The sequence below is a fragment of the Vulpes lagopus genome, chromosome 23, assembly GCF_018345385.1.
Source record: "Vulpes lagopus strain Blue_001 chromosome 23, ASM1834538v1, whole genome shotgun sequence".
Taxonomy (NCBI): domain Eukaryota; kingdom Metazoa; phylum Chordata; class Mammalia; order Carnivora; family Canidae; genus Vulpes; species Vulpes lagopus.
This window is the reverse complement of record NC_054846.1, coordinates 12,313,792-12,332,205: the sequence shown is the minus strand read 5'-3', so window position 1 is coordinate 12,332,205 and position 18,414 is coordinate 12,313,792. Positions and strand designations below refer to the sequence as shown.

General features: G+C 37.6%; 1 protein-coding gene across 1 annotated transcript in view; it reads right to left on the bottom strand.

Moving 5' to 3' along the window:
* Nucleotides 1-729: 729 nt before the first annotated feature.
* Nucleotides 730-18,414, bottom strand: part of DCHS2 (dachsous cadherin-related 2) — a 228,275-nt gene continuing 210,590 nt past the window's right edge. The window contains exons 17-20 of the mRNA XM_041737820.1: nt 12,143-12,273; nt 10,007-10,293; nt 9,005-9,137; nt 730-6,945 (exon numbers count right to left, since the gene is read on the bottom strand). Coding sequence (XP_041593754.1) covers nt 4,325-6,945; nt 9,005-9,137; nt 10,007-10,293; nt 12,143-12,273 — 3,172 coding nt within the window. The 3' untranslated portion in view covers nt 730-4,324. The remainder of the gene's footprint in view (nt 6,946-9,004; nt 9,138-10,006; nt 10,294-12,142; nt 12,274-18,414) is intronic.

Here is an 18,414-nt window from a genome sequence, read left to right as displayed (position 1 = left end):
CTAAAAAACATCTGTATTTCATAATGAAAGTGGAGACCAGGCCTTTGCCCTGAGGGTTTACTATCTAACAACGAAATCCATGTATTTAGCTTTCTAACCAAAATAATGCTTTCTCATTCAAGAGATGCACTTGTGCATCTGTTATTTATTTGGTATGCTTTCTCCCTCTCTATTACTCACTTCACAGTTTGGGTTTAGCAAATATATTGGGTGAAATGAGGAAAATTATGTAGACCAAAACAGTAGGAAGTGCTAAATTGTCATCAAATAGCCAAGTTCTGAGTTTATAAGTGAAAGGTAGAGTCTGATACTCCAGTCACTCTGGGTTAGATCATTCTAAGAATGCTGTAATTTTGTTTCTAATAGACACATTTCTTTGATCTCTGTGGAATCAAAATAATTTATACCACCAGAATTCAAGTAAAATTCACAATATTGGAAAACTATCAACCATGCCTCTGTGTTATACTGTGGCTTAAAAGTTGTATGAAATGTGATATTTTAATATAAATCACAACTCATTGTTTTTTAGGCAAGCCCTCATTTTTAAAAGGGATGAGCTACCAGAAAAAAAAAGACCAGGTACTAAAATTCTATATTCTGTCCCAACTGTTTTTTAAATGATCCATTACTTGGTATATGTGTAAAATCACCTACTAAAAATGTGTCACTCTCAATGCCAAAGTTATGTGAAGTGAGCAGTAATCATTCTGAATTTTTTAATCTGTAATTCACACACACACATACACACACACACACACATCCTAAAACTCAAAAACAAAAACCACAACAAATTCACTGTTTCATGGTAGAATGTATTCTAGGTCATTGTCACATAGCTTTAGGTTCACAATTCAAAAAGCCTAAATTTTCAGACAATGAAGGGAGATCTGTGAAAGGAACAGAAAGAAGGAGAAAAGACATTTTAAAAAAAAGATTCCTTCACAAGATGAACCTATGAAAGACAAATGACTCAGCAAAATCTTTACACTTCAAAATAGTTTTTACAAGTCCTAACCTTTGGCCTTCTTACATTTCTCTACCTGTGCCCTAAATTATTCCTTTTCAGATGTACTCTTCTATTTCCTCTTCCAGCTTCCCACCATCTTTATAAAGGGTGAAACCTACCTCAGTGACTCATGCTGGATGCCCCATTTTGGTCATAAGCAAAGCTTCTACAGTTTCACTGATCTTGGTATACTCTTGGAAAGAATGATTTTCCTTCCTAACTCTCTTCAGCTATGACCACACAGATGGTATTATAGTCTTTGGAGTTCAACTGAAACATGCTGTTGAAGACGAACCCAAAGCGTTTATCTGTAATATCATGTGGAAATCCACTAACTGTAACCACTCCATTTACCTTGTTGCTTTGAAGTGGATCATTGTCTTAGTTCCTTTTAATTATGTTTTGTGGGTTTTTTTTTTAAGTTAAGGTATGTGTAAAATGGAAAAAGAATAACAAAACATATGTTTGATGGAAATAGTTTGAAAATTAATGATAAATTTTCATCCCTATAACTTCTGGAAAACACAGCAAGGAGGGCTCTGAACCTGAGGGTGGAGGTGCTGAGAAGCACAGCTCCTGTCTCAAGTGGACACCTATCACAGACTAGGTATTTGTATATGCAGGCAGCCAGTAGTTTATAGGACATTTTAGTATTCATAAAGAATAGTTAAAGGACCAAATCCCTAAAGATACAGCATTTTTTTTTCCCTTTCTTTGCCCAGGAATCTGTTTTGGAAGCCAATTCAATGATTACTACTAGGACATGGAATTTTGATATCCATTTGGTACTGATTTACACCAGTATTTTTAAGGCTGCCAACAAGAAAGTCCAGAATTTCAGGCAGCCAAAATTCCGCAAGAGACAACTGTCTTTTATTTTATAGCTTATGAATTTGGGGCTTAATATGATTTTCCACTAACAAGTCCTGTACCCCCTCCAGAGTGCTAAAGCCGGTGTGTCGATCAGCAAAGTAACACAGAACATATGAGGCAAGTTAATATTAAACTTGAAGGAAAACTATACAAATTATATTGTTTACTTAGGAAAAAAGCACTCTAGTTGAAAGGGCCGACATATGATTTATTGCAAACATTTAGCCAGTGTGCTCATAGTTTCAGTTTGTTAAACTAGCAGCACTTATTTGGTGGTGGTGTGGCACTGGATACAGTATAATAAAGTCGTCAATTAAAAATCCACCAGGTATTGGTAAGGAATAGCTCTAAATACTTCATGTCTTCTGTTTTTATTACGTGTCTAGAAAAAGGTAGAAATATGTCCAGAATGGGTAATAAATCTCAGGCCAATAACTCAGGGAGGAATTAGATGGATGACTCTCTTTAAAACATAAGTCAGTGAAGAACCTGTTTAATTAAAAACAACAAAATGTTTTTGGTTCCTAGAAATAAATCTGTTGCAAAACAGAATTTCCATATATAATTAGGAAAAAAAAACAGTATAGGTTTTTGTTTTTTTTTTTTATATGCTCAAAGTAACTTTTTGAAGGAAGTCAAAGAGAGAATAAATATTGGAACACTGAAATGATTCATTTTTTAAGGAAAACCATGAAATCTTCTTCTCTGCATGCCATGAAGAAAAAGAGAGACATGCATCCATCCTTTAATATTTAAGTGTTCCGTAACTAAATGACTTTCCCTAGGATTCTAGGCTCGTCCAAAAGCCTTTATATTTCATATAATTTCTGATGTGGTTTTATATACTTGTTTCCAATCTAAGAACCAGCAGATATATAGTTAATAAAATCAGTATAGGAAGCCTTAGGATTATTTATCTACAAAACCAGATGTCAAACATGGCATCCTCCATGTTTTCTAGTTAAGAGAAATTAGGTATCTCACATAAGTTTACAGATGAAGCCTATTGGAAACAAACAAACAAACAAACAAACAACCCAAAGGAAATATTTCTACAGCAGAAGCTCACACTAAGTATTAAGAAAACCATGTCAGATGCCTTCTAGACTTGACATTAGAATCCTAAATTCTTATCCCAAAGCCTGGCCATGTTGCCTACCATTGATGACTTCCGGGCCATCAGCTGCAGCATGTGCTCTGCTTTCCTGGAAGGGATAAGAATCTTTGTTGGATTCTCAGGCCCACCAGAGAGAAGGCTATATAACATTATATGCAAGCCCCATACAATACCACTATACATCTGAAACAGTAGCTGTACAGAACAATTATTTTAGCCACGTTGCCAGGTTGCTCCATCTCATGACAGTTAAAGGTAAAGGTGAGTATGAACAAATGGAAGAGACTTCCAACATCCATTCTTAACTTTTATAGTACAAATATTTATATAAAAAAAATCTTCATTTAAAAATATATTGGTAAATTACTCTATGAATCTTTTATTAGCTAATAACATAATTTTATCTAGGCCAACTTTTGAAAGTGACATTGAAAGGATAAATTATTTCACACCCAAAGTTACTGTATCTAGAAGAAAATAAAATGAGGAACTATTTACAAATTAATCTTTAAAATTTAATGTCTGTACCTGAATCATGTTATAAGACAGAGCATTGGAAAAAAAAATCATCATTCTGTTTGTAAAGAAGGCCACACAAATATGTCTTGGGTGGCAGTCAACCATATACTTATTGCTTCTAGCAGTCCTGGCCCTCTATCAAGGACATGCATCTCTGGTTCATTTAATCAGGAATAATTTTCTTATTTGGCACAGTTATGACAAATTTCATTCTTAATTTCTCATTAGATTTCCGAAAGACATCATATTAAAATTCAAATTATGGCAAAACTCCCTAACTGTGGCATATGGGGAAAGGAGAGAAATGTATCTCTAAACATATCAGATCTACAGAAAATCACTTCATTTTAACATTTACGTTTATCCTTCCCCACTTTCCCTCTCCATTATTTTCTGTCCTACACTCATTCCTTATTCAGTCTTTACTCACTTATTTTAGATATGGTGGCATAATCAGCAGTACTATGGCCGGACTGCACAATACTTATTTTTCATTTATTTCCACATAAGCATTTTGGCAGCCGGTCTAGCTCATTGTTTTCCTTTGGAGGCTGAGTTCTACAGAAAACCAGATATGAGAGAATATACACTACTTCTATATACAAATCTGAGTCCTGAGAGCAAAACATAAAGGCTAAAAGAGGGGGTAACTTCTCATTAAGGCTGGAAGAAATTTGAGAGGCTTAAATGAGCAGATTGTGAAAACCCCCACTGCTCCTTAACCGATCTTGAGGAGCGAGCTTAAGGAGGTCTTGCTCAACCATTCACGACCAATGGTGAGGGGGGTGCTTGGCATCACAATCATATTAGATTTGAACTTCATCTTCTGCTTTAAGTCCATGGCACGTACCACTCAGACGGGCTCCTGGGGATTCCCTACGTGATGACAGTGGGGTCCGGGCAGGGGTCTGTGGGGTCAACAGGAAGAGCGGTGGGGAGAAGCTGGGAGCCATGGCTTCGGGCAGAGAACTGAGATGGTAGGGAAGTGGGGAGTGTGGGTATTTGTGATGCACTTGGCCCGGGGTTCTGGCTGGCATTCTTGGTGGAACCGCTTTAATCCCAGGCTGGGCTACTGCTGTAATCAAAGGTGGTGGGAAAACCAAAGACTTCTCTTTAGGAATGCCAGGTGTATGTAAATGTTCGTCCTTTAGTTTTGCAATGTCGTTAAATACCGAGGCAAGAGGTTGGAACTTGGGTTCCCAGCTGAGGAGATAATTCCAGTGGTAGTTGCCTCTCGAATTGTGATTAGAGGTTCTCTGGGTGGAAAGAGCCGTGCATCTTGCCTCCTGATCATCTGAAATAAAGACGGACTCTCTCCTGACATCGGCCTGGATGCTCTCTTTTCTCTCTCTCTTCTTTAGAGTCTGGGGTAGCACATTATTTTGGACATAGGTTGTGTCACAGCTTTCTCTTTCTTCTTCCTCAAATGCATGGCTGGTTCCTACTATTTCAGCAGTGACCATCACATCGGTTTCTCCAGACAAGCAGGAGAGCTGGTCTGAGTCCCTAGGGATGCCAGAGTCTGGGACCCTGGACTCCCGGTCGCTCAGGGCTGAGCCAGCCTCCTTTCTGTAAGGATGCTCATTTATCCTCTGGATTTCCTTATCTTCTGCAGTTTCTCCTTCCACAGAACAGTGGCCACTAGAGTTTGAGTGCCTGTACAGATTCACCATGTCTTTCTCCATGATACTCATTAGGCTCAGCCACTCTGGCAGGGAGTCTGTGGGCACTGCCTCATTACCGCCCTCATTAGTCTTCTGGAAGGGCTTGAGCATGCTGCCATCTGTGGTCAGTCTCAAACTGATATCTAAGGATGACGATGTTTTCTTTTCTTCATAATTATTTGTTGTGTCCTTTTGTTTGTGTCTTACAATCAACACAATTAGAATGAAGATGAGCATCAGGAACACTACAAAGGAGACCGTGAGGCTGATTGAAAAGCTGTGGCCTGATACCACTGAGGCTCGTCCTTCCGAGAAAGAGGACACGTTCACAAACACAGTACAGAAGGTAAACCTGGAGTCCGGTTTGGGGCTATGAGCGATTATCTTCATTTCAATGATGTCTTGTTCACGGAACTGACTTCTGACTAGGGGAGGTGCCCTAGTCAAATAGATATGTCCATTGGTTCTGTTTACTAAAAAGAAAGGAGATGGGGTTTCCAAAGAGTACAGAACAACTCCATCCAGACCAGCGTCTGCATCTGATGCTTCCACCCTGCCAATCAGCTGTCTCACTTTATTCTTCTCTGGAAGGTTGAAAAAATACTGATCTTGAGTAAAGATGGGTTCAAACTCATCTACTCCTTCAATATCCAGCCAAACCGTTAGAGAGGCTGTTGAGTCACCCTTGTCTTTTGCCTGAATTGTCAGGCAGTATTTATTGTCACTTTCATAGTCAAGGATTTGCTGAGTGTGAATCTCCCCTGTTAAGGGGTCAATGAGGAAGGGATCATGATCACGAGGTATCCCCTGAGTGCTGTAACACGGTGATAACACAGAATAGGTCAGTTCTCCATAAGGACCTGCATCAAAATCCAAAGCATTCACGGAACATACGGTGGAGAAAACAGGCACATTTTCAGGAACAACACAATTTAAACTTGAGAACATAAACTGAGGTGCATGGTCATTATCATCCAGGACATTGATAAACACAACTGCAAAGGAAAAATGCTTCTTTTCTTCATCTGAGGCTTGAACCATTAAAGTGAATTTTGTCGTTTCTTCATAATCCAGAGGTGCAATCAGATAAAGAACTCCAGTGTTTTCTTCCAAGTGAAAATGCCCCTTCTCATTTCCAGAGATTATGTGGTAGATGATTTCTGCGTGTGAACCCACATCACGGTCATCTGCAGAGACCGCAGTGATGTGACTCCCTAGAGGGGTACTTTCCTTGACGTGGGCATGGTATTTCAGACTGCTGAATTTCGGAGGGTTATCATTGACATCAAGTACTTCTATTGCTACAGTGGCTGTGGAGCTCAATGGAGGGAAGCCGTGGTCAGATGCCAGAATGACGAGCTTATGACAGGAAGCTGCTTCTCTATCCAGACTGTGGAGCAACACCAGGTAACCAACTTGCTTAGAAGGATATTCTGAAGGAAGAAAACTAGTTTCCACATGGAAATTGTTCTGTGGATTACCGCTGATGATGGAATAATCAACATGTGTGTTTTCACGGGTCCAGTCATGGTCAATGGTTGAAAATGTGACAAGTGTGCCTCCAACTTGAGCATCTTCCCTTAAGCTGAGATTATAATATTCTACTATAAACTCAGGGGCATAGTTGTTCACATCCTGTATTTCTATCTCTACTAAGGCAAGAGCCCTCAGGTCAGGAATTCCACCATCACTGGCTTCAACAAGAAACTGAACTGTTGACTTTTTATCCAGAAGTAATATAGGATTGATAGTAAATATTGTGCCTGAAAAACAAGACATAGCATTTCAACCCTGTGAAATTAAAATTTCAGGACCCAGTTGTCAGCAAATATTCACCAAATATGTACTAATGTATTTAGTTATTTGCTAGATTTGTTATTTAACTTACAACCAAGAGTAACACCAATTAGAAATTTTAAATTACCATAATTATACTTTGGTAACACTTAATCCTGGCATTCACTCTATTAAATACATGTGCCACTTGAAGATGACTTTGCCACACAGGTCTCTTAATTTTTTTTGTATAATAAGCTGTCCCATTACCATTTTTTTAAAAAAATCCATTGTTATTTAAAAAATGTATATCTCATTCTGCTACCCATAGACACATGTTTGTACAAAGACATTGTACAAAGACATTCTAGTATAAAGATATTGATTCTGGAAACACAGACTGACATTCATTCTAGTCAAATGAGGGTAGTATATATGATAATGCTGAGTTGCAACTATTGCTTAATTATGGAGGTGTCTTTCCTAAAGCTCTTCGCTAATTCAGCAAGCAGATATCTTTCTTATTGATGAGATACATTTCACACATTTTATTATTTTTAAGATAGAAATATGTAAGTAGAGTGTCACCGTGAACTAAATTGATCTGATAGCATTTAAATGGTTTTTTTAAGATTTATTTATTTTGAGGTGGGGGAGAGACAGACAAGTGGGGGCAGGGAAGGAGGGTGAGAATCTCAAGCAGACTCCACACTGAGCATGGAGCCCAATGTTGGGATCAATCTCACGACCCTGAGAACATGACCTGAGCTGAAATTAAGAGTTTGACTCTGTAGTGACTGAGCCATCAAAGCGCCCCCACTTAATGTTTTAATACATTCTAATCAATATCTCATTGCAAAGCTTGTTGATAACACATGTCAAGCAAAAGTGTTGCTAGGATTAAGTGCTCAGAGGGACGACCTTACACCGTGATGTGCTGTGGCCAGGATAGCAGTTGATGTCATCTCAGCACTGTGCATCCCCTACCACCCACCCCCTAAAAAAGAGAGGAGTAAAGAAAAGCCAAATTTCTAACATGTTTATATCCATACAGTAGCATCCACCCGCAGGTTGTGTGGCAGCATGACCTACTTCTCCCTGGTGAAACACTCCATGGGCCTCACACTGGTATTTTGTGATTAAATTCTTCTTGGGGGCAATCCTGAGGTTAATGTTTTTTAATGAGATATAACTAACATGTAACATTCTGCTAGTTTCAGGTGTACAACCTAATGATTCAATATCTGTATATAGTACAAAGTGGTCCCCACAGTAAGTCTACTTACCATCCATCATCCTGAGGTCAATTTTTAAATCACTTCTCACTTATGAAATAATGGGTGTGTGGAGATGGGGAACACACAGAGTAACATGTCCCAGCCCCTTTTCTTTTCTAGAGTGTGCTCTGTTAGGGACAATGTTTTGCTAATCATAATATCGTATCAAATTTATTTTTTCCTATTTACCCATTGTTTTCCCATTTACCCATGCTTTCTCTATACAATTCTTAACTGTTCTAATCTGAAATCACTTGCTTGAGTGCATTTCATGACCACAAATGACTTGATTTCTGATGAAAATATAAAGAGCCTTGGAAGGCATCAAATAAACTGGAATACTACAACAATTTTTCTGGGTGCAGATGCTCAAATAATTTTTTTTACACTCTTTAACCTGAAATCCTCAGTAGTAAATGAATCCCTTCAACTTTATTTTGATGCTTGTTGAGGGCTGAGACAAATACCTAAACTGTCCTGGGTTGGACTGATGAACTGGGTGTTTACTACATTGGGGTCTCTGAAGTTCTGTGCATTTGCCAGCATATAATCAATTCCTTTTGCTTTCCAGCCACTGAGATGTAGTAGTAGAGAAGGAACACCAGGATTTGCTACCACGGCATTTGATGTGAAGAGAAATAAGAAGGGTGGCATCTATAATATCAGGGAGTGAGGTGGAAACATTTGAGGAGCATTTGGAAAAGATTATTTCAAGCTTCTACCCTGTAACTCAAACCTATGAACACTACAACCACAATAAATAACTCACCATTCATTGGATCAATTGAAAATTCTTTAGAAGAGGAAAGGATTCTGTAAGAAATGTTCTCATTGCTTTCTATGTCTGTGGCTGCCACGGTCAGCACTGAGTACCCCACAGGCGCCCCTTCGGGAACAGTGACCTGAAGGAAACAGAAAGAAATGAGTCTTGTGCTTACAGGCTAGAGATATTTTCATGAACAGGGCCAGAAAGCAAAATCATTATATTCATTTTGCTTATGGAAAATACACATGTTAATTTATAGAGCTGATATATTAAGAACATTGTTTCAAAGTCTCAGAATTCAGAAAAACAAGATTAAAAACATTTCATTTAGTTTTGATTTTTATTATAAAAAATCCATCTAAATTATTTCTGCATGGTAGAGGATAGTCAATAAATCCACTAGCGCAGTATTACAGACAGAAGATCGTTATTTAAGTTAGTTTCCCTACTGTGTTTCTGCTTAAACCATGCATTTGCTACATGCAGAAGTCCTGAAGCCCATTTCCAAGTACTTAGTTGAATGCTATTATTGTCTTTACTTCTATAAACATATACTAAGGTGTAAAAAAATAAAATTTCCACTTCAGTTTTGTTCGTGATTGGTTTCTGCAAAAGGTTCATCAGTATATTCTAAAGATATGGCTAAGAAAGAAAGAGTTTTCCCAAATTAATCGGTGATAATCCAAACCACTGTATTATCTGGTACCTTTGCAAATATTAGGCCAGTTCTGATTGTTTTGAATAACTGGATTCCAATCCCTACAAATTAAAAAAAAAAGATGCTATATGTAGCTAAGAAATTGACTTGAATGAGCTATTTAGCTCCACAGGTACTTACCAGAGCTTCCATGATATTGAATATACAACCTTCAGCCTCAACTAAATCACTGAAACCTGTGAATACTGCCTGTCTGAATCAGTCTGTCAACAGTGGTAGGCTTACACTATTCCCTATTCTTTTCGACTTTGGCTATGGTTTCAGTATCTCCTTATTAAGCTCTTTACCTGGTAAGAATCTTGAGAAAATACTGGTGGGTTATCATTGACGTCCACCACACGGACAATGAGCGTTCCCTCTGTGTCATGCACAGTATCAGAAATTTGGATGAACAGCTCATATTCGGTAGCTTCTTCAAAATCCAATGTTTCCACTAGCACCACCGCTCCAGTGTTCCGATCGATAGCAAACTTGGTCCCAAGATTACTCTCTTTGGCGAAATTGAAGATGAAAGTTGGATTCAAATCCACATCATGAACTGATATCTGAGTCACAACTACACCAGGCAAAGAATCTGCAATAGTCATGACCAATGTCAGCCTCCATTAAAATCCATCCTTTGAAATACTTTTCTTTAATAGTTCAATCCAAACATTTTAACTTTAAGTCCAACATGATTTTCTGTTTCTTGGCATGATTTCTCATACAAAGCTCATTACGAGCTGAACAAAAACTCTGAAGAATTTATGAGCCCAATAAAGTGAAAATTTACCAGTGAGTAGGGAATTGAGGAGGTAAAGTATATTCGATTTTTATATTGCATTTTTTTTTATCATATGCGTGCAACACCATTCCAGGACGAAGGAACATTCTCAGCCACTTATTTATCCTACATAGTTTCTGTATTAAAATCACATATTCATGGGGAATATGGGTGGGAAGAAGGTTATTACTCAAAACAATAATACAAAGCATACAGTTTTGAAACGTAAACAAGATTTAAATGACAATATTGGTATACCAACTTAGAAATACTTGGTTCCCTGTACTTATTTTTGTAAAATTATTGCTTGTGGAGTGGCATATATAATGCTTCCTTCTCTTAAAAATCTGACTCTCAAAATTATCCAGACTATGGAAAGACAGAGTATGCATTGTGGCAGTGATAAGAACAAATCTCTCATATTACCAAAAAAAAAAAAAAAAAAAACCATCCACAAAATAGATGGCATGCTAAATGTCTATCAAACATGCTACATGTGTTCTTTAGTCCAAACTGTCATAAAAGGGACCTGGTTTTTAAGCTGACAAGTATGGTGCAGTTAGAAGGATACTCAGAATAGTTCCCCTCTATATGAGACATAGGTAATTTTCATATTTCGGGTTTGAACATTCTGGATGTGCATCAACCACTCCTTACCCTATTCAGTATATGTTTTGATTTTTTGCCATTTGTTCTTGTGATGTGCTGATAATGGGCACATTGCTGCATTTCGATGCTAATACACATCCTTAAGAATAGTACCTTTGGTAAAAGCAAAGCAAATGGAAGTATATCAAATGGGTGAGAAGCAAGAACTGGAGAATGTTTTCTTTGTAGAATATTTCAGAGTATTTGTGGGTATCCCTATGCATCTACAAATATATCCCTCTGTGAGTGGTAATTTGTTTGGAAGCTAAACATCCTAAAATGTTAGAGACATCTTAGGAATAAGTTGGATATTAATAGTGAAAGGAGGGAGGCAAGAGGGAGGCCAGCACTTTTTGCAATTTCAGTGATAAAGAGTTGGCTTGGATTTACCAGTATGGCCACTGACCATGGTTAACTATGGGATTGCAGACTATAGAGTCGTAGAAGCCAGGGACCCAAACTGTTAGGATTAATTAGCATATCATGTAAAATTTTGTATTTTCTACTTCTACCATTAATGTGGTAAAATTTTTCTGTAAATGCTGAACTTTAGTTTACACTAGAGGAAAGTGATGACTGTGCAATGAGCAGCCCTTCATTTATGACCTGTGATTCGTATACTGCCAAGACAGACAAAATTACCAGTCTATGGACATTGCTTCTTCTCAGAGGAGCTTTGGAATGATCATCAGAGCTAACAAAGTATGCTTCTTCATGGAGTAGATTTGTTTTTTGAGAACTATCTGCACACAAAGAACAATGTGTGCAATGGCAGTTCGAGCCTGGGGAACTGGCCTCCTGATGACTTAAAGGCAAATCCCAGCTTCAACATTTAATGTCTTTGACATTTGATATTTAACTTTTGGCCATCCATTCTCCATTCTGTAAAATGAAGACAGAAGCTGTCCATGTTGCGAGGTTCTTGAGGATTAGTACTTGTGTTTCTTATAACGCCTGGCTGGTAGATGATATTACACAAGTTACACCCACGATTCCATATTGGCACACTTACTTTCTGCAATTTCCACTGCTTCAGAGGGGAGAAAAGCCGGGGCATTGTCATTTATATCAGTCACCTGTATCTTGATCACACTTGTACCAGAAAGCCTGGGTATCCCTTTATCTGTGGCTTGCACAATCAAGCTGGTTTGGAAAAAGAATCAAGGCATGTAATCCATTTTCCAGAGAATTACAAAAACAACATAAATACTAAATATCTAGTTGAAAACTTAAAAGTGAGCTAACTAGCTACTTTTATTTCTCCCCCTGGCTTTTTCTAAACAGCATCATTTGAAAATTTATTTCATCAGAACGGGAGCCTGAAATTTATTTATTTTTGATGCATTTAGAGCATCAAATCCAGCAAGCCACCAGAAGTCATGTGGTATTTAAAACCAATGAGCCATTTCTGAAGACAGACTGTAGAATTTAATCCATTCCTACCAAGAACAACCTTAAAAATACAAACACCAATATCTGGTCTTTGGAAAAGAAGATTACCTCCACCTTACCGTGCATGGCCTGGATATTGCTACATATTTACATTTTACTGTAACAACACAAGATAGAGCCATTAAGAGATTGCTTTGTGTTGATACTATTTTAGATCCAAATTCAAAATTGATAGCAATTATAGAATTAAGAGAGGATGCTGCATGATTAATAAACACACAAAAATGCATGATTGGCTACAACTATAGAGTAGGAGGGAAAGTCCATGATCTGAAATAATTTACATGCAATGATTTCCTCTCTCTTGGAAGATGGTACACCTATCTTCAGTAACTAAATCAGAAACCTTCTTAGTGTCTTCAACTTTTCCATTTCTGTCACCAACCTTCCAATATCCAACTAATTATGAGCCTTACAGATTTTACCTCCTGAATATCACTTGGATGAGTTTTCCCAACCACTTCAGTCCTGCCTTCAGAGCCTCAGGCAGGCTGATCAACCATCATGCTTTGCCCAGGACTGAAGGTTTCCTGGGACATGGGACTTTCCGGTTTGTTTTTTTGTTTTGTTTTGTTTTGTTTTGTTTTTGTTTCTGTTTTTTTTTTTTAAATAAATAAAACCAGGACAGCCCTGAGCAAACCAAGGCAAATTGGTCTCTGTGGCCTCATCCCTGCATCATCTTTACCTGGAATGTTCTATATTCATTATTTCCTTTCCCACCTGTAGTATTTGTTTGTTCACCAATCTTCCTACTGCCCCTGTCAATCCCACACACTGCAATTCAACAGTTCCATCTAACATCCTAAACTGAAAACCTGACTTCTCTATTGAAAACTTTTCCTTGGCTCTCATGTCTGCCAGAGGTAGTCCGGGCCTTGAGCACATACATACACATGACTTCTTCTGACTTGGCTTCTGCCTGGAATTCCTGTCCCTGTACTACCCACCCTCTTGATCTTCCAAAGCTCACATCTCTGGGAAGCTTTCCCTGACCACTGGTCTGATTTGGATGCCTCTTTCCATATCCCACAGCACCCTGTACTTTCTTCTAACATAGCAGTCATCACCCTTTGTTTTTACGCATTGATTCTCTGCCTCTCCTCTAAGTTTCTTGAGGGCATGTGAGCTATTCTACTTGATTTTTTAAAAACATATGTTGAGGGCTGTTTTCTCAAGACTTGTCTAAGATTATGAGTGTATTATATGACAGAGCCAGGATTCAGGCCCAGGTCTTGGTTGACTGGAAAGCCTGTGCTCTACTAACTGAGGTCCACTATATATTTTCAACATGCCTCTCTTACTGTGCATATATTATGCCCTAATGTATAATCATTAGTTTTTCACTCCCCTCTAAACACTATGAATTCCAGGAGGGTAGCTGAGTAGTGATGTGAGTTATCAATCAGAAGACAATCTTTATCTCAGAAGTGATGCTAGACTTAGTCCGTGATTGATACTAGCTTTTAAGAAACTGAGTCTTGGAAGTTGACACATTCTACTTTCTTTTCCCTTAGCTTACCTGAGTAAGTGTTCTATCTTTCCAATCTTACATGTAAAATAAGCATGAACTCTTTCTTGGTTTAAATTCCACATAGGGGTGTCTGAGTGGCTCAGTCAGTTAAGCATCTGCCTTTGGCTCAGGTCATGATCCCAAGGTCCTGGGATCAAGGCCCACAACCAGGCTCCCTGCTCAGTGGGGAGCCTACTTTTCCCTCTCTTTCTGCCCCTCCCCCTGCTTCCTGCTTGTCCTCTCTTTCTCGCTCTCTCTTTCTCAAATAAATAAATATTTAAAAAAATGAATTCCACTTAATAGCAAATAATCACTATCTACTGTTCATGACGCACATAGGCTGCCTTCTACACTACCAGAGCTGCGACGTTAGTAAAACAACTACTTGAATTTCACACTTCTGGAGCTTAGGAATCATTCCATCTGGAAAGTTTGTTTTGTTAGCATGAACCTAAGTCAGGTACATATGGAAAATTTTTACTAAAAATAAACAAATCATAATGTTCTCTGCCTTTGCTGCCTGCCCGTCCTCAGTGTCATACTAAAAGCTCAGCCAAGATATCAAAGTTATGGCTCTGTCAGTTCTACTAGAGTTGCATCCACCCTTATTTTTACAATGTTACAATATCAGGGGTTTTATATAATGCCTATGTCAACTTAAAAAAAAAACTAGAACTTTGATATGGAGGAAAATATACAATTCAGTTTCAAAATATAAAGATGAGTAAACAGTTCCTCAGTAGCTTGGAGAACAGATGAAAAACTATGAAGGCAGACCCACCAAGATTCTACACGTAACTTCTGGGAGACCTCAAGTTTTCTCTGATGGCTCCTTGGCAGTCTTTGTAAAATTATTGGTTGTAACCAGTCCAACTGGCTCTGGCTTTCAGAATGCTGCCCTGATTAGTACATCAGCAGAGATTAAAAATGAAACTGAGCAGATTTAGAACCAGCCCATTCTAATTCAGAGCATATTTCTCCTATTCAACCAACCACAGGAAGCTTCTTTTATCGTGTTAAACTTTAGATGGGACCTTGAGCAAGAAGTATCCTTCCCTATTGCCTTAACAAATACTGAAGGTGGTAGGTGATTTTTCAAAATATTGTCTCAACATTATCTTAAATGTCTACCAAGAATTGCAGGTTTCTTCTGAAATTCTCAGAAAAACAAAAATATCAGCCAACATCAGAAACATCTATGAAAAGAAGAGCTGTGACTTCAGTTATATCTACACAGGTTTTATATTTTCTTCCTCCTAAGATTCTATGGTAATGGTAGCAGAAGAATTGAAAATAAGGTATCTGTCCATAAGGCTAAAACAAAATGGAAGAAGATATTGGTGGGTAGAGGTGGTAAAAAGTCTCAACAAATTTCTGGAAAATGAAAGCAGATTTGGGAGCAGTTATAGACAAGTGGGTAAGAGGAAACCACAGATTGAAATATATTTGAAGGGAGATAAGGATGAGTGGAGAACAGATTTGGCCCCACATAACCAATGAGAGACACAAGACATGACAAGGGGCAGGGTGAGATATTGAGTTAAAAATAACTTGAAGATTACTTTAAACTCAAAATACAGAACAATTAATCCTTTGACCATTGCTCTTTACTCCCAGGCAAAAGAATGCCTAATTTTTATACTCAGTATTATTTAATTTGAACATAAAAGGACTATCCTTGGAGCAAGAAAAGTCCTTCCCAAAGGAAAAAAGGAAGCATCTCTATTTGTATGTCATTCTGCAAAGTAGTCAACTTCTTCTCTGGTTCATCTGAAAGTGAAGTGTGCTGGTCATAAGCTGTGCCAGCCTACTCAGAGACTCTAATGACTTTGCTATTGCCTCACTCAGAACCACAGATCATTAGTTACTTACAGAAATTCTCCAACATGAAAAAAAGAGTGTAGAACAGACAAGGAAAAGAAATAAACCCCAAAGAACCAGAGATTTTGAAAGAACAAAAGAAAATATTTAAAAAATTCTAATTAATGTTCTTGGAGAGCTATCAGAAGATAATACAGGCATGAAACAAGAACAAGATGCTATGGAAAAGCAGAAAGATCAAGAAAGCTTGTGGAAATAAATATATACCTATATATATATAACATCTCCTTAAACTCCTTAAAATGAGGAATATTTTTTTTAGCTGATTCTAACCCAAACACATTTTGAAACTTTTTTTTTAAATGTAGTCTAACCTCTCCCTGTGGTTTCCATGACCATCTTTTCCAGGTTCTGTTCCTTTTATTCCCTGAATCTATTCTGCTGACTTCTGTTTGTATGCTTGATCCTCAAGTAGTGATAATCTTCCAAATTCTCATTTTACAGACTTTCCCTAGGTAATTACATTTTACATATTTTTCCTAAATGAATCTTAAACCTAAATCTTAGATGGAAACCTCTTTCCCAGGTTCCAGATCAGTATTTTAATTGCCTAAGGAATGTCTTAACTTTAGTTTTGCACTAGCCCTTCAAATTCAAAATGCCCAGAAAAATCCCAATCCCAATCCCCATTGCAACCCCAATTCCAATTCCTGCCTTTCCTATGAGGAAACTTCAGAATCATTTTCTATCTCTTTCCTTGTTGAATAAATCCAACTATTGGCCATGTTCCTATGACTTCCATCCCTGAGTTAATTAGTAAGTATGTTCTCTTCTACCATGCCCATTGCTTCATCCTCATTAGTAGACTCTTCACAGTCATTGTCTAGTTTAACTAATCTGTCTGATGCTGGTTCCCTATCTTGCTATTCATCTGTTACCAGATGTCTTTTAAAAATAAAGATCTGAGTATGCACCCAATTGCTTATACTTCTATATGGCCTATCGAATCAAGTACAATTTCCATTACATGGGATATAGAGACCCTTAAAACTTGCCTGCTACCTACCAGTCTCTTTTTTGTTGTTGGTTTTGTTTTGTTTTTCAGACCATCATAAATTTGTTTACAATTTTACCAGGGTATAATTGGCATACAGCACTGTGTAAGTTTAAAGTGTATAACATAAGAATTTGACTTACATATATGGTGAAATTATTGTCACAATAATTTAGTTGACATAATTTCACACAGATACAAAAAAAGAGAGAAATTATTTTTCCTTGTATTGAGAGCTCTTAAACCTACTCTCAACAACTCTCAACTATACCACACAGCGGTGTAAACGATGTCATCATGTTGTATATCATGTCCCCAGTAGTTCGTTATCTTGTGACCAAAACTCTGTACCTTTGGCCACCTCCTCCTATTCCTCCACATTCCCAGCCTTTTTTTCATTACCCCACACTCAGTTGCTTCTCAGGTACACTGTACCACTTGTTACTTCCAAACATACTGCATAAACACTTTTGCATATGCATGACTTTCCTGCTTTTTGCCTGAAATGTCTTTTATTCTTTTTTTTTTTTTCCATAGGGAGTCAGCAGGATGGGGCTGCAGTCCCAACTCTGCTGTTTATGAGTCATGTATTTTGGAAAAGATAATGAACATCTCAGCTGACTTCCTACCTTGTACACATAATTGATTTTCAGTATTTTTCTCACGGTCATAACAAGCCCTCAGTGGAGAGTATGAGTTTGGCGTTGCTCCTGCCAATAAAGAGTTCAAGCTCTTTGAACTTGAATATTTTTGCTACATAAACTGAATATTTAAACCTTTAAATTAACTCTTATTTGCCTAAAGTTTTTTTTTCCCATTTTGTGTTTCATAAATACACAGGTATATTCTCCGCAGATTCATTCACATGCTACAACAGGAAGCCCTACTAAGACCACTCACATGGGCAAGAATCCCCTCAGTTCTAACATTTACTAGCTGTGTATTCTTGGCAAACAACTTTATTCTCTGAACTTTAATTTCCTCTTTCTGTAAATCTTAATCGGTTATGAGAATTCGACATTTAAAGCAGCTCCATAAATGGCAACTATTGTGATTATTAATATGCCTCTTGCCATGGGTTATAATGGTGCTTGATTTTTTAGTTCCCTAAAAACAAGAACTGTGGCATGTGTCTTTACATCCCCAGCCTCAAGCTTCGTAAATAGTTTTTAAAAATTCAGAAATATCAGTCAGATAGAACTTAAGGTCTATTTTATAGTTTGTCATCACCTCTCCACTGAGCTTTCTTATATATGGCTTAATAAGAGGCCTAAAAATTATTTAATTTTTCTTTAATGCCTCAGTATATTGAGTATAATCAGAACTGAAAATATCTTTTTCTCCTTCATTTTAGAATTGGGAATATTTTCTTCAATTGGACAAATAGCAGTACTTCAAAAGTAAAGTTCAAAGCTGAATGTTACCATTTCCAAAGCATCTGCTAACT